This window comes from Taudactylus pleione, unplaced genomic scaffold, assembly GCF_031769625.1.
Source record: "Taudactylus pleione unplaced genomic scaffold, aTauple2 ptg000535l, whole genome shotgun sequence".
NCBI lineage: Eukaryota > Metazoa > Chordata > Amphibia > Anura > Myobatrachidae > Taudactylus > Taudactylus pleione.
In genome coordinates, this window is record NW_028284937.1 from 3,743,511 (window position 1) to 3,760,191 (window position 16,681).

The window sequence follows — 16,681 nt, forward strand, 5'->3', positions numbered from 1 at the left end:
TGGAGGAAAGGGAAGCAGAAGAATGGAGGAGGGGGAAGTAGGATAGAGAAGGATATAATAGGGTAGCAGAAGGTGGATGAGGAAGGTGGATAGAGAATGGTGGGTGAGGAAGTAGGAGGATAGAGAAGGATGGGGGAAGGAAGCTGGAGGATAGATAAAGAAGGGTGAGGAAGCTGGTGAATAGAGAATGAAGGAAGAAGCAGGGGGATGGAGGAGAAGGAAACAGTAGGATAGAGAATAATGGAGGGGGAGGAAGCAAACAAATGAATAAATGTATTAAAAAAAATTGAATTATATCAGTCTGTTTTTCAGATAAAAAACGGCATGAGGCTTCTCATTTATACATAAAAATATTTATTAACTAGATATGCATTACACTTTATTCTTAAAAACACATAACTAACACTATTAATAGCAAGTAATAGCAGATGCATGGTTCCTTAAATTACAATGGCAGAGAATGAACCCAATATGGCTTAGGCAAAAAGCAGGTTACAAAACCGGTTCATGGCAGATCATGGCATCCCCATATATACATATAACTTTCTAATATGGTGTTTTCAAGGGGATCGGTATGTATTACCACCGGCCGCAAGTTATGTATTTAAGAAGCAACTGCTGTTTTGTCCTTAAAGATTTTAGCAGAGTAGATGACATTAACATACCCCTTCAATTAATATAGATAAGCATATATATTACAGAGTTCGTTTTTTCTCTTATTTTTGAGCTCGTTCAACTTAAGCAAGAATTGGATATGCAACTTACAAACTTACATGAAATCTCTTCACCTGGCCAGTCAGTCACATATGTAAGTAAATTAGATGTAATTACCTTTATGTACAAGTCTAGCTCAATATTATTAGGCTTACCATATCATCCCTTTAATTCGGGACACATGAATTACACAGGTACTGTTGCTGGCTGGCTGACTTCGAGGGGTGTATTTACTAAAGTGCAGGTTTTAGAAAAAGCACTTGCTACGAATCAGGGCGTCTTTTTTTTTTCTTTATGGAGCGGCCTCCTGGCCGCTTGCAATGCTGTGGGTTGCCACCCACAGCTAATGTGAGCGGCCAGGATGATGGTCGCGATGGGCAAGACCATCGCGACCATTGGGCTTGCGACAAGACCCTTGTGGTATGGTCTCGTGGCCGCAAGCCCCAGAGAGCTTTCGGCTCAAACAGAGCCGAAAGCTCTCCCACTGACATCACTTGTGGGGCCGCCCCCAAACGGTAGGCGTTCTCATGGGAATGCCTCCGTCTGGGCAGCCACCCCCCCGGCCCGCCCACCAAAGGGGGCATGCTGTCACTCAACATCGACAGCACGCCCCCTTTGGTACGAGACCCGGAGCGACGGATTGCCCGTCGCTATCCGGGTCTCGCGCATGCGCACGATGGAGCCGGCTCCGTCATGCGCATGCGCTCTGGGCCACCATCGACCCGGTTGCGAGCGATCAGCGCTTGCGACCGGGTCTGAATCAGGCCCTGTGTTGCAGAGCCGATCGCACACCCCTAGTTACGGAACTGATTAAAAGGATGATATGGCAAGCTTATACAGTATATTATATCCAGAGCCGTAACTAGACTTTTTGTTGCCCTCTGCCAGAAAGAGTATTGGCGCCCCCCTCATTTTTCAAAGGGACATAATGCACCCAAAAAAGGGCCATGGCTTCATGGGGAAGGGCCAGGGAAGAGATAGGAGAGGCCAGGAGATGCTGGGGTTGAAATAAGAGGAAGCTACAAGCAAGAATGATAATTAAATAAACAGAAATTTGACAGGCCCAAACAGCGCCCCCTGACCTGTGGTGCCCTGTGCGATGGCACCGGCCGCACTACCCTAGCTACGGCCCTGATTATATCTGTTCTGCACTTTGGTTCATACATTTAAGCATAGACATTATTGATTGAACCCAAAGAAGCAGTGCAAATCCAGGAGAGCAAATAAATGTAAATGAGCAAAATTTGAACCAGGGCTTTTTGTTTGTACCAATCAGGTCTGTGGCAGTCCGTAATAGCACTATTTTCAGTACATAGTATCTTGTATAATTATACAATGCACATGCCCACGCAATTGTGGATGTTTAGAGTCTGCTACAATTGGGCACAGCAATCTTTACAACCAAAGTAGTGGCAGAACTAGCAACATTCATGCAGATGCAGGTCATATAGGCCAACTTGTAAGCCAAAATACACCTGTTAGGAAACATATCTTTATATCTAGTACATGCTAATGGTGACACCAGCTTGTCAGCTAAATTACCATTGCCAGCGGTATTCCGATGAGATGACCATGTCAGTGAGTGAGCCACAATATGTAGCAGTGCGGAACCACTCTCCCCTTCCCCTCACTCCCTAATTATTTCTGCCCAGGAAGAAATTACATGAAAATAGTACTAGACATGCTCTTAGACACGGCCCTCTGTGCACAGTAGCCTATACTTCTCTAGATTTCCTTAGGTGCACACACAAATTAAATGTGCGGCACCTGCCAATGCTCCCCCATACTCAAAAGCTGCGACATTGGAAGTCACTCTGTACTGGAAGCACAGTAGTAACTATTATCAGCACACCTACATAAATAGGGATTTAAAAAATAAACTTTGTATCTATGAGGTTTAGTTCTTCACGCAGTTCTGTGTATACAGTGCCTTTATAGAGTTTCTTTGTTAAAGTAACAAACGTTCATATTTTGCATCACTCTATACCATGGCAGCTGGAAGAACAGAGAAGCATCTTGCATCAGACCCTTGGCTACCTGGTCCAGTTTAAGTGTGCCTGGGAAACATACACAAGCAAGTTACATGGAACATTGCAGGCTAACAGCGACAACGTGCTGTCCCCATCACCAAGGACAAGGTACCGTGTGAAACGTGCTTTCATTCAGGAGATGGTTTATTTCCCAAATGTACAGTATATACAGCTTGATTGGGTTCTTGATGTTCCAGTTGTATTTCAAGGTATATGCCAAGATGTAATTCTACTAGGTATGCTTCTGCAATGTACTTCTGCTTGGATAAGTCAGTCACTGACCGTGATGTTTATTGAAACGGTAACTTGCTAAAAACAGAAGCAACCAGAATTCTAATTAAAAAACTGATCGTTATTCACATTTAACGTTGATTCAAATATTGCACCAAATCTATCATTTCTTCACATTTGTTTTGTTTTATGCAGGTTATTAGAAATCCAAGACACATTTTTTTTTGATAAATACAATTTTACCAAGCACGTAACATGTATTGTACTCGGTTATAAGGACCACTCAGATGTTTGAATGTTGCCCAAACTCAGAGCCATATTATAAGAAAAGGTGTACAATTTACAGAAATTAGGATGAAAGTTACTGCACCTTATACAATAAAGTATAAACTTTTCTCCGAAACAAACAGGTCTCCTATAGAGTGGTCGTTATTACCTGTGAACAACCAACTGATACCACACCATAGACAAAATTGGATGAGCAACAAAATCTTACTAACTGGAGGTAGTTTCTCTTGGTAAGTGCAAGTTAGCTCACAAATATATGATAACTACACAGCACATTTTTAAGTTCTTTTAAAGCAGGGAAGGGGAACTTCTGGCCCGGGGGCAGTATAAGGCCCCCGGAATCATTTGGTCTAGCCCTCTGAGCTTTTTTTCTGCCAGCCTCATCTGGCTAGCAGGGTGCCTAGAATAGCAAATAGATACAATATATCAGGCGCCAAGCAGTCACTGATCAAGTGAAAATATACAGGTGATATATGCTGCCGCTTGCCACCTGGGAATAATTGCCAATCTTCCCAACAGTAAGAATAAGAAAAAATTAGGTGGAAAGCGCTGCACAAACACGCATAGAATCAGAGAAGTGTAATAAATCACTTTTTAATACACAGTAATACACAATAGTATTTCTCCAGTATGCTAATTCTAGAAGATAAATGTCTGAAGTAGCATGGAAAACTGCTAACATAAATACATAATGTCACAATACCACTGGCTACAATACTAAAAAATTACGAATAAGTAGTAGATAAAATGACTAAATAGTCCCTCCTACATAAAAATAAAGTCACTAGTAGGACCGTAATATTTGTCCATAGGATAATTTTTTTAAGTATATGCTTATAGGCCACACTATAGATGAAGCGATGGTGGCTCTGCTAGATGAGTGAATCAGGACAAATGATGGCTATTGTTAGCTGATGAAATGTCCACATATATTGCACATACCCACAGCGTTTCCTCAGGTAGACAGATCTGTCACTGCCGCAATTTATATATCCTCCGGCAGCACAGTGGGATCGCTGTTCCTACCAGCTGTATAATGACCCTGCGGTCAGTGCTAGGACCCGTCCTCTCCTGTGGATATGTCCGTGCCGCACCAATGTGAGCCGTGTCCTCACAGCCGAAGTCTTCTGTGTTGTGAGGAGGAAATTTTGCAGCCTAATGATGGCTTGCTTCACTGATAGTGACAGCTCTTTGGATCTCATATTGAGAGTCGACAGCAACTGATTCCAAATGCAAATGTCACACCTAGAATCAACTCCAGACCTTTTACCTGCTTAATTGATAATGAAATAACGAGGGAATAGCCCACACCTGTCCATGAAATAGCTTATGAATTGATAGTCCCATTACTTTTGGCCCCTTAAAAAGTGGGAGGCACATATAGAAACCGTTGTAATCCCTACACCGTTCACCTGATTTGGATGTAATTACCCTCAAATTAAATCTGAAGGTCTGCAGTTAAAGCACATCTTGTTTGTATCATTTCAAAGCCATTGTGGTGGTGAATAGAGGCCAAAATATGAAAATTCTGTCAATGCCTCAATATTTATGCACCTGACTGTATGTGTGTATGTATATATATATATATATATATATATATATATATATATATATATAAATAATCAAAATGGCTATCGGCAGAAAAAAGGTTCTCCACCCCTGTTTTAAAGTATACATCACTAGTCAATCTTGTTTATACCTTGGCAGGCGTTTACACTGTATAGTAATGCAAGCAATTGTACTCTGTAAAATACTACGCATAGCTGTTTGGAATAAAGTTTGCCATGTGTATGTTCCAATTTATTTTACAGAGTACAATTGCTTGCATTAACTATACAGTGTAAACTCCTGCCAAGGCATAAGCAAGACTTAATTAACTGTAACTGCTATACATATATGTCTGTTTAATCTGATCCGATCCATTTTAGGGTGTAATAAGTAACTGTATATTAGCAGTTACTGAGGAGTTCCATGACCCTAAGAGCTATTAGGCTACAGAACAAGATTCTTTACAGAGCCTATTACATAGTTTCATTTTATATATCAGTAGGCAGTAAATGATACATTGTTTAAATTTGGTACAAAAATTGCTTTTGTAATATATATGCACAGGGTCAGTAATAGAAATATTGGGTCTCGACACTCATATTTGCCCCCTTCCCTCCCAGTTAGGTATCCCCGCTGTCTCTCACCTGCCTCATGCCCAGTGACTCTCCATCTCCAACGATCAGCTCTTCTCCCTTATGTCTCCCAGCCTCTCCCCCGTGTCTTGCTGTCTTGTCTTGCCTCACCTCCCCTAATGTCTCTCAGCCTCAACCCCCTTCCCACCTCCTCCCCATGTCTTTCATCATCTTCCCTTCTGGTCTCTCACCCTCATGTCTCTTAGCCTTACCCCGTGTCTCCCCAGCCCCATGCCTTCAGCACCATCCACCCCGTCTCTCTGCATCTCCAGCCCCACTACCCTTAGGTCCATATTCAATCGGAGGCAGAAAGTCCAGACTTTTCGCCTCCTTCGCCTGTTTTCCAGGTGGAAAAGTATTGCGCGTGTGCCAGCTATTCCCTGTTCTCAATTCCAAAGTAGGCAAAAACGGGAACAGGCGAAACTTGGATCTGTGACAAAATACGTGAATTTTCGTGAAATAATTGTAGGACCCCCCCCTAAAGATGTTCAGTCCAGAGGGATCACTATGGGTACCCCCGTTTTTGCCTGCAGAAGTCAGGTTTTTAAATAGCCGCAGCAGGCGCTTTTTTCCCCGACATTGAAGAAGTGATGCAGAAGAGCACTTAGCTTTTTTTTTTTTTGATTCGTTTTAAAAAGAGGTCCCATCAAATTTGGGGTACTTGCAAATGGGTACTAGCATATTTTTAAGTCCCTAAACTAATTTTTTTTTAAATTCTGCAAAAATGCACCTGCCGCCAATAGCCTATTCTAGAAAACACCTGCCGCATACTTACCCCTGATCCGGTTTCGCTATTTTTAAACACTGTTCCTCTTTTTTTTACCCCAAAATTTTAACACCATTTTTCAGGGGGTCCTGAGGGTATTTTTAATTTTTTTTTTTTACACAGTTTATCCTAAAGGGGACTTAATAAAGGCTGCAGGCTATTTTTTTTTGCCCTACACTCCTAAACCCCAATTCTGCACTTTTTTTTCGCCTGCTAAAGGCAGGCAAAAAATGATTCCCTTTTTTTTTTTACATTGACTTTTCGCACCGCCGAAAAGTCAATGTGGTTGAACACGGGGATATTTGAAATAGGCGAAAATGTCGTCATCGGCAATAAATTATCACTGATTCCAACATTGTGCCTCAAATTGAATACGGGCATTAGGCTCCTCTTTGTTGAAAAACAAAGGAAAAACTTGTCAGACGATGTCACAACAGGTATATGAGGATTAACATTAAGGCTGGACAATATGGGGTTGGAACAGCCGCAGAAGACATGAATTGAGGACACAACCAGGCAGAGACTAAATGTCCACAGAGGTCTAAAGGCAAAAATCTGTATAGAAAGTAGATTCACATTTTTTTAAGCATGTACAAAAACAGAAAAGGGGAAAGGAGTAGTAATATGTAGGGGACAACAATAGAGGGAAAACAGCGCTGTACAGTAACAACCAAATTCATGAAGTATATAAAAGATCAGAATTTAATCTCATAAATGCAGATGCACAATAGCAGATAAATGTAAAATATGATTAAATGAAAATCGCGAGGAGTAAAAAAATATGAGATATGGTAAGAACTTACCCTTGTTATCTCTATTTCTACGAAGTCCATAGGGTTCCACAGGATACCTTGGGGTATAGGTGTGACGTCAGTCGCAGGGCACCAAAGAGTTAAGCTTTCAGCCTCCCAGGATGCACTAGGTCCCCCTCCTATACCCCGCCCCCGGGCCAAGGCACCTCATTTAGTTACCAAGCCATAGGCCGGAGGAGGAGAAGGAAGAGAGAGAACAAAGATCTGGACACATACAATAATCACATTCTCACCAGAGGGAGACGGAAAACCGGTGACCAGAGCAAAGCCCATCTGCAGCACAGGTGCGACAGGGCGGGAGTCCTGTGGAACCCTATGGACTTCGTAGAAATAGAGATAACAAGGGTAAGTTCTTACCATATCTCATATTTTCTACTTCAGGGTCCATAGGGTATCCACAGGATACCTTGGGGATGTCCCAAAGCAGTATCCTTTAAGGGTGGGGACGCTCCTGTGCAGAAAGGAGAATCCGCCGCCCGAAGGAAGCATCCTGAGAGGCGAAGGTGTCAAACCTGTAATACCTCACGAAGGTATGGACAGAAGACCACGTAGCAGCCTTGCAGATCTGAACTGCCGAGGCACCACGTCGAGCTGCCCACGAAGGACCCACAGACCTAGTGGAATGAGCCTTCAGAGAAGGAGGGACCGGTAGGCCTTCATGAAGATAAGCTTCAGAAATAGCCATACGGATCCAGGCTGCCAAAGTTTGCTTTGAAGCAGGCCAACCCTTTTTACAGAAGTCATAGAGGACAACAAAGCGTCCGACTTCCTAAACAAAGAAGTGCGGTCCACATAAGTCCTTAAGGCCCGCACAACATCCAAAGAGGCCTCACCCACGGACAGACCCGGTGAGTTAAAGGCTGGAACAACTATTTCCTCGTTAACCTGAAACTGGGAAACAACTTTGGAAAGAAACTCGGGCCGAGTGCGGAGCACTGCCCTGTTCCCATGAAAAACCAAGAAAGGGGGTCTACAAGAAAGAGCCCCTAACTCAGAAACACGTCTGGCTGAAGCAACGGCCAGAAGGAAAACAGTCTTAGCTGTTAGCCATTTAATATCCACTGAGCCCAGTGGTTCAAACGGCGGTCCTTGGAGAGCCCTCAGGACCACAGCCAAATCCCAAGGCGCCACAGGTGGAACAAAGGGCGGCTGAATACGGAGAACACCTTGCATAAAGGTGCGCACATCCGGGATTGTAGCAATCCTACGGTGAAACCAGACAGATAGGGCCGAAACCTGTACCTTCAAAGAAGCAAGGCGAAGCCCATGATCTAGTCCCGCTAGCAGGAAGGCGAGAATCCGAGACAGACGAAACTCCCGCGGTGCATAACCTCTCGGTCGACACCACTGGAAGAACGTATGCCACACGCGATGGTATATCCTCGCGGAAGACGGTTTCCGAGCTCGTAACATGGTACGCACCACAGAGCTGGCAAACCCCCAGGACCTCAGCATGGCCGTCTCAACAGCCACGCCGCCAAAGACAGCCGAGTCAGGTCCGGGTGAAGACAAGGACCCTGAGACCGAAGGTCCGGTCGTAGCGGCAACCGCAGAGGACTGTCCACGGACAGACCCTGAAGGTCTGAGAACCAGTGCCGTCTGGGCCACGCGGGAGCTATCAACAGGAGCGTCCCTCCTTCCTGTTTGAATTTCCGGATTACCCGTGGAAGAAGGGAGACCGGAGGGAACAGGTATGCGAACCTGAACGTCCACCGGACGGACAGAGCATCCACCAGAGACGCCCCTTCGTCTCTTGTGCGAGACCCGTACACCGGCAACTTGTTGTTGTGCCGGGACGCCATGAGGTCGATTTCTGGAAGACCCCACCTGTCCACCAGTAGTTGAAAAACGTCCGGGTGCAGGGACCATTCCCCTGGATGAACGTCCTGGCGACTTAGAAAGTCCGCCTCCCAATTTAGCACTCCCGGGATGAAGACCGCTGATATGGCCGGAAGATTGCGCTCCGCCCAAACCAGGATCCGAGAGACCTCTACGAGAGCCGCCCGACTGCGAGTTCCTCCTTGCCTGTTTATGTAGGCCACGGTGGTAGCATTGTCCGACTGGACCTGCACCGGGTGACCCTGGAGAAACCGCTGTGCCTGCAGGAGAGCATTGAAGACCGCACGGAGTTCCAAGATATTTATTGGAAGCTCCGCTTCTGTCGGTGTCCACCTGCCCTGAAACAAGTGTGGACCCGAAACTGCTCCCCAGCCCCGAAGACTGGCGTCCGTTGTCAACAGGACCCAATTTGGAACCCAGAACGGACGTCCCTTGTTGAGGTGGGTCATCTTTAACCACCACGCAAGGGACAGGCGAACCTCCGGGGTGAGCACAATCGTCTGGAACTTCAGAGACTGAGGCAGCCCGTTCCACTTGGACAGGATCAGGTGCTGCAGAGGTCTAGAGTGAAACTGGGCGTATTCCACCATGTCGAACACCGACACCATGGAGCCCAGTAAGCTCATCGCCGAGTGTAAGGACACCCGGCGGCTGTGCAGACAACTGCGCACCCTTGACTGTAAAGCAGAGATCTTGTCCTCCGTCACGAAGATCCTTTGCTGTCCCGAGTCCAATAAGGCTCCAAGATGCAGAATCCTCCGAGACGGGATTAGAGTGGACTTCTGCCAGTTAATTAGCCAGCCGTGCCGTTGCAGCAGTGCAATGGTCAGGTCCAAGTGGTGTAACAGGAGCTCTGGAGATCCTGCCACCAATAACAGGTCGTCCAAGTACGGCAACATGCGGACTCCTTGCAGCCGCAGAGAAGCCGCCATGACCGCCATAGCGTCCTGTATGTCCAATGACACCATGTAGTCCCAAGGTTCCAGCGCCAGAATGATGGACCGTAGGGTCTCCATCCGAAACTTCGGGACCCGCAAAGACTTGTTGAGTGCTTTGAGGTTGAGAATCGGACGATATGACCCATTGGGTTTCTGTACCAAAAATAGATTTGAATAGAAACCCTGGCCCCTCTGGGAGAATGGAACAGGCACTATAACTCCAGCCTGGAGCATAGTGTGCAATACCTTCCGCAGCTCCGTAGCCTTGTTCCGGTCTGATGGTAGACCCGTGGTGAAGAATCGAGCCGGGGGTCTGTGCCGGAAGGAGAGGGCGTACCCGTGAGAGACCACCTCCAGAACCCAAGTGTCTGTCGTAGTGAACGACCAACACCGGGAGAACTGCAGCAGGCGGCCTCCCACCCTGGGATCCCCCAAGGGGAGACCCGGACCGTCAGGCCGCAGGCTTGTCATCTGGCTTGGGGGCCGGACGTCTGGTACTCCATGCCTGTTTCCGGGGCTTGACCGATTTCTTAGGGCCAGCCTGTCGAGGAAACGACTGTGGTTTGGGCCTGCCCTGGGCCCTAGATGACCGAAAGGACGATGGTCCAGAACCAGAAGGAGCAGCGGCCGACGGGAGACAAGCAGATTTGGCTGCCGCCAGCGTGGCCACAATCTTATCCAGATCCGGACCGAAGAGAACTTCTCCGGTAAACGGCAACGCTTCCAGACCTTTCTTGGATCTGCGTCCGCCTTCCAGGATCGCAGCCACAAGGTGCGACGAGCAGCTACCGCTGCTGAAGAAATTCTAGACACCAGAGTACTAATGTCTAGAGCCGCCTCGTTGATGTAGGTGGCCGAATCACGGAGATTGCCAATCAACTCCGCTTGTTCGGCCGGACAGTCGGATTCAAAAGAAGCCTCTAATGAATCCGCCCAGCGCTCCATCGCTCTGGCAACCCAGCAAATGGCCATAGCCGGCCGTGCTGCCCCCCCTGCAAGGGAATAAGCGGACTTCAGGCAGATTTCTACCTTGTGGTCCGTAGCATCCTTAAGGGAGGACATGGATGGCATCGGCAATGTGGCACTACGGACAAGACGGGTCACGTGAGAATCCACCTGTGGAGGGGATTCACACTTAGCAAAATAATTATCCGCGAACGGATAAGCCACCGCCAGGCGTCTCTGCGGCTGGTATCTTTTGCCAGGTTGTTTCCACGCCTCCTCTAAATGGTCCACCAACTGACCCGAAAGAGGAAAGACTGTGGCATCGCCCTTCACATCTTTGAAAAAGGCATACTTAGATTTAGCCGCTGGGGGAACTTCGTCCTCAATCACCAAGGCTGTGCGGACCGCCCGAATAAGTCCAGGAATATATACTTTGGACTTAGCATCAGCGTCCTTAGTATGGAAAGGTTCCTGATCGTAAGGATCCAGAATCTCCCCATCATCAGACGTCCCTTCGTCATCCTCATAAGGAGCGGACAGAGACGCCACCGGCCTTTTATGAGGCCGCATCACAGACTCCCCTTGCAACACATCCGACAAGTGCTGTAAAGAACTCGTCAGGGAGTTAACCCACGCTGGCTCCTGAGAACCCGGGAGCGGGGAAATAGGGAGACTGTGTGGTACCACCAATTGTCGTGGGAACCCCTGCCTGGGTGACGACACCACAGACTGCTGGGACAAACCCATCGGAGTAAACGCGGGCTGCGGAGCTAACTGGCCCACTAAAGCTGTTAACGCCTGAGCGAAACAAGCCCAGGGCGGCTCCTGTACCGGTGCTGTAACCGTAATAGGCCGCGCCATGGACAACACTGCCGGCAAAGGCCCTCCGCGCTACCCTCCCCCTCCGCTAACGGTACTTTGCACGTGGTACACTGTAGCCGGAGGGGAAAATCACTTTCAGACATGATGGCACCACGTATGTGACCTCTCTCACCAATTAAGTATTAAATAGGCGAGAGACCACCCTGCAGCACCGCACCGCAAGGGCTTTAGCAGAAAGAACAGGGACAGTAATAAAGCTGACAGTTTAGAGAAGAATAGTTACAGGCAGCGCTAGCACAGTCACATACAATGCAGAGAAATAACAATTCCTGCACTAACAGCGCTGATCACTCAACTACACAGACACAGGGCCTGGTAGGACACAGCGCTGCATACACAGACCTGAGCCACAGCGGAGGAGAGGTATGCGGGGGGACCCAGACCACGATGCTTCCTTCCAGACTTCCAGCAGCGTTCACCATGCGTTGCAGAGAAGATGGCCGCCGAGGAGCAGAGAGAAGCTGGCCTGGGGGAGGAGCGCTGACACAGGACCAGTCAGCACAGTGCAGAGAGGGCTGTGTGCAGCGGGGGAGGCGCCGGCTGTGAGACAGGGAAGGCGCGCTCCCCTGGCATGCATTTAACCCCTGGGACGCCGCAGCGCTACCGCTCTGCTGCGGTCCGCTGTCCCAGGGGGTAGTGGAAGCGCAGGTTGGTCGCCTGGCTCCACGCTGCAGCCAGTCCCCAGGGAGCCCCCTGCCTGGGGACTTAGGACCATGTGATCAGCGGGGACCCACCGCGGGACCCCGCTGCTTACCTCTGTCCCCCTTGAATCCGGCCATGGTCCGAAGCATCTGGGGTCACCGCTAGCTGTGACCCCAGACGCCCACCAGCATCCCCGGATCAGTACCGGCGTTCTGGTACCGGCGGGGTGTAGGGAAGACAGCATGGACGTCAGGACTGACTGTCCATGCTGTTCATCCAGATATGCAGCCACAGCTGCATGAAGAAAAAGCTTCAGGGGCTCTTCTAGCCCCCACTCCAACAGGTGCACCCGACTCCGGCCGGGCACCAAACTAAACTGAGGTGCCTTGGCCCGGGGGCGGGGTATAGGAGGGGGACCTAGTGCATCCTGGGAGGCTGAAAGCTTAACTCTTTGGTGCCCTGCGACTGACGTCACACCTATAACCCAAGGTATCCTGTGGATACCCTATGGACCCTGAAGTAGAAAAATATATATATATATGTCACCCTATCCACACACTAAAAAAGCAGTGACTTTGCACAGCGAAACCTGGTAATTATACTGAATGCATTTTTTTGTTACTATAGAGCGCGGTTTTCCCTTGATTGTTGTAATCTTTCTGGACTGAGGACTGACTATCCTCTTTTATACACAGCTGCTCATTATAGTATTGGAATAAGACATCCCAAGATAGCGCCACTCTGGTAATTTACCTTACCCATTTTTTTCTGTAATATGTAGGGGAACCCATCTGAGACAAGGGAAAGGAACTAGTAAGTTAGAAGCTAGTGGCATAATAAAGGCGTCTGAGTAAGTTGTTAGGAAAGCAAACTGCCCCAACAGCATTAAATACCCCAAACCTGCAAGACTCGGGAAAAGGTGGTCATCCATAGCCATATAGTGATCATGTTTAGGTATCATACATACATATTAGTATATAAACCCATCCCCCCCCCCCAAAAAAAAACGTATGTATGCACTTATCTCCACGGATCCTTTGTATCTAGGTTATATACAGAAGGCGGCTACTCTGTTGCGCAGTTAAGGACAAGGATCAGATCTTACATTACGATTCCAAGAATACTGCTGGTGACCCTGCTCTACAACTTCCTGTTTTTCCCAAGATGGTCGGGGGAGCATATCTGGACAGTTATGGCAGGAACCATACTGCCTCACTTCAAGGTGAAACATCTGGGTCTCCCACCAATTTAAAGTTGCCTTTTACAGTGTAGTGGGAGTGGAGCACAAACAGTTTTGTAAGTGTACACCCCTTTAGTTGTAGCCATAAACCTTTACATATTATAGATTATTAGTATAAAGTAAATACCATTAGATATTGAGCACTGGGTTATTGTAAGCCATAGGCTAAATCATAACATTGCATCCCTGTTAAGATGTGCTCTGGAGAGTCCAGGAGGTCTCCAAGTCCTTTCAAGAGGCCGGACTAGCAGCATTCTGCTATAAGCGGCCCGGGCAGCAGGTTAATACAGGTCATCTGACAAAGAAACAAGGAATATTAGGAGGCTCTCTTTATCTGGTGGTATAATGTTCTCCGATTTGTGACTAGTATCCAAAATGAGAGAGTATCCTCTCCATGTTATAGGCCAGTGACTCTTCCTTTTGGATATACTGTGTGACAGAGTATAATTACTTAACCTCAATGTTATTACATTTGTCAGACTATCCTTCTCTCATGGGGTGGCAGGTTTTATTGTCATTACTCATTTGTACAAACATGTTATTTATCCAAGCCTGTTTACCCCATTTTTATTATACAAACTGATTAGTTAAAAATTTATATTGTAGCTGACACTGTAAATCCGCAGAGTAATCCTGCTGCACATAACACACCTATAGTGCTGACTACATTACAATTCTAAATGTACAGCACACACTTGTGCTATTGTTAGATTTAAATTTACTTCACCATAGCGCGGTTTCATTTTAATTAGTTAAAAAGTCAGTTTATTATAAGCAACGGTTCATTTTACCCTATTGTACTACCAATAGTAAGTTTGTGGTTTCAGGTAGTGACAAAATAGAGCAAGCTTCTACTGTATGTGCATCCCTAGTTCTCATTAAAATATGGAGATATATAAGAATATACAAGTTTATTACTAGTTTATGCTGTAGTTAACTGTTTAAATAGTATATGCTGTATTATCAAAACAAACTAACATAATAAGCAATACAAATAAACTTATTTGCTATTTAAAATATCCATTGTAAAAGACTGGCTTTAGCTAGGTACACACTTTAGTTTATACCCCTTTCAGACATACAACTCGGGAAATTTCCTGCTCAGACCTGGGAATTTCTCCTGTGAAAAATCCCATTGGTCTAGACCCCCCTTTCACACTACAGTGTCTACCCGGGAAATTCCCGGGTAGCACCATTCAGACAAGAGCATTGTTTTGCAGAGTTTTACATAGTTTTATTAAAGTGGATGGTAAGGTGCAGGGGGACAGGTGGGGAAAGTGACAGGGGGACAGGTGGGGAAAGTGACAGGGGGACAGGTGGGGAAAGTGACAGGGGGACAGGTGGGGAAAGTGACAGGGGGACAGGTGGGGAAAGTGACAGGGGGACAAAGTGGCAGGGGGACAGGTGGGGAAAGTGACAGAGGGACAAGTGGGGAAAGTGACAGAGGGACAGTTCACTGAAAATATCTTCTCCTACTCCCTCCCCCCCCCACCCCAGCCCCTCTCCCGTATGCAGCATGTGTGAAAGAGCAGAGCAGTCTCCCTGTACCTGTAGTTTCCCAGCGCAGCTCCGTGCAGCAGTGAGAATACGGGGAGGCTGTAATCTCTCCCTCCACTTCTGCCTGGTGACAGCCGGAAAGTTCCCCCGCTGGGGCTGAGGACAGGGGACAAGCTGATATAGGGGACAGGGGGGGCGCTGCTCTCAGTGCTGCCGGCGCTGAGTATGGGAAGGGGGGGAGGTGTGGGCGCTGTTACCGCCGCTGGTGCCGTCTCCCCGGTGGCTCAGTCGGAGCCAGGGCCAATCAGAAACTGCCTGGTGCAGCCCGGGAGTAAAATCCCCGGGTTGCACCATTCACACTACAGCAGGGTAGTCTTCCCGGGACTTAAGACCCGGGAAATACCCTGGTCAATTGCAGGGTCGGCTACCCGGGAACGTGTTCCCGGGTAGGTACCTTTCACACAGACACGAGACCCGGGAATTTTGGCCGAGGCAGGCCAAAATCTCGGGAATCTCAGTATGTCTGAAAGGGGTATTAGAGAAACAATCCAGAGAACATCAGATTTCCATTATACATACTACTCAAATAGATAATTCCTATAGGAAGACCCTAAAGATTATTAAGACGTCGTTTTTAAAATGCATTACGTCAGCCATACACATTACATTTTGCAGCACGATAACGACACCCACACTCACATTATTATGACCACCAGCTGATAGCCAGAGTAACCACACAGGTATCTGGAGCCACGCTGATTGCAGTGCATCCCACAGCTGCTGGAGGGTGCGTGGTGGAGTATCCATAGAGTGAACAACGATCGAGGTGGTCCCACAGATGCTCAATTGGGTTCAAGTCCAGGGAATTATGGGGCCCGGGAAGTACTTGGAAGTCTTTGTAGTGCTCGTCCAACCACTGACGGAAATTTCTAGCCGTGTGACATGTCGCATTGCCTTGCTGGAAGATCCCATCTGCCTCAGGGAAGACGATCACCATGTATGGGTGTACATGCTCTGCAAGGATGGATTCATAACCAAATCGATTGAGGGTGGCTTCCACATAAATGAGTGGCCCAGAGAATGCCATGAAAACATTCCTCAGACCATAACGCTGCCACCACCAGCTTGCGTTCTTCCAGCAATGGTTGCAGGGTGTTTGTTCTCTGATTTTTCTTGCCTGATACGCCAAGACCATCGGGCTTGCGACGAGACCCTTGTGGTAGGGTCTCGTTGCCGCAAGCCCTGGAGTGCTTTCGGCTCTATCAGAGCCGAGAGCACTCCCACTGATATCACTTGTGATGTCAGTGGGGCCGGCCCCAGATGGTAGGCGTTCCCATGGGAACGCCTCCGTCTGGGCAGCCACGCCCCTGGCACGCCCACCAAAGGGGGCATGCTGTCACTCACCATCGACAGCACGCCCCCTTTGTAGCGAGACCCATATAGCGACGGCTTGGCCGTCGCTATCCGGGTCTCGCGCATGCGCACGACGGAGCCGGCTCCCTCTTGCGCATGCGCACTTGGCCAACATCAACCCGCTTGCGAGCTCTCAGCACTCGCGAGCGTGTCTGAATTAGGCCCAGTGTACTAATTACACTAATTGGATAAAATAATAATTGGGTGGAGATACCCACTCCAACAGCAAATTTATATCCCTGTGGGATTAGTCTCTAGGAATAG

At 47.8% G+C, this 16,681-nt stretch overlaps 1 protein-coding gene across 1 annotated transcript in view; it reads left to right on the top strand.

Moving 5' to 3' along the window:
- KASH5 (KASH domain containing 5) overlaps window positions 1-13,519 on the top strand; it is a 163,526-nt gene extending 150,007 nt beyond the window's left edge. Inside the window, exons 15-18 of the mRNA XM_088450966.1 lie at window positions 728-808; window positions 2,710-2,852; window positions 3,386-3,493; window positions 13,315-13,519. Coding sequence (XP_088307092.1) covers window positions 728-808; window positions 2,710-2,852; window positions 3,386-3,493; window positions 13,315-13,519 — 537 coding nt within the window. The remainder of the gene's footprint in view (window positions 1-727; window positions 809-2,709; window positions 2,853-3,385; window positions 3,494-13,314) is intronic.
- Window positions 13,520-16,681: the final 3,162 nt, after the last annotated feature.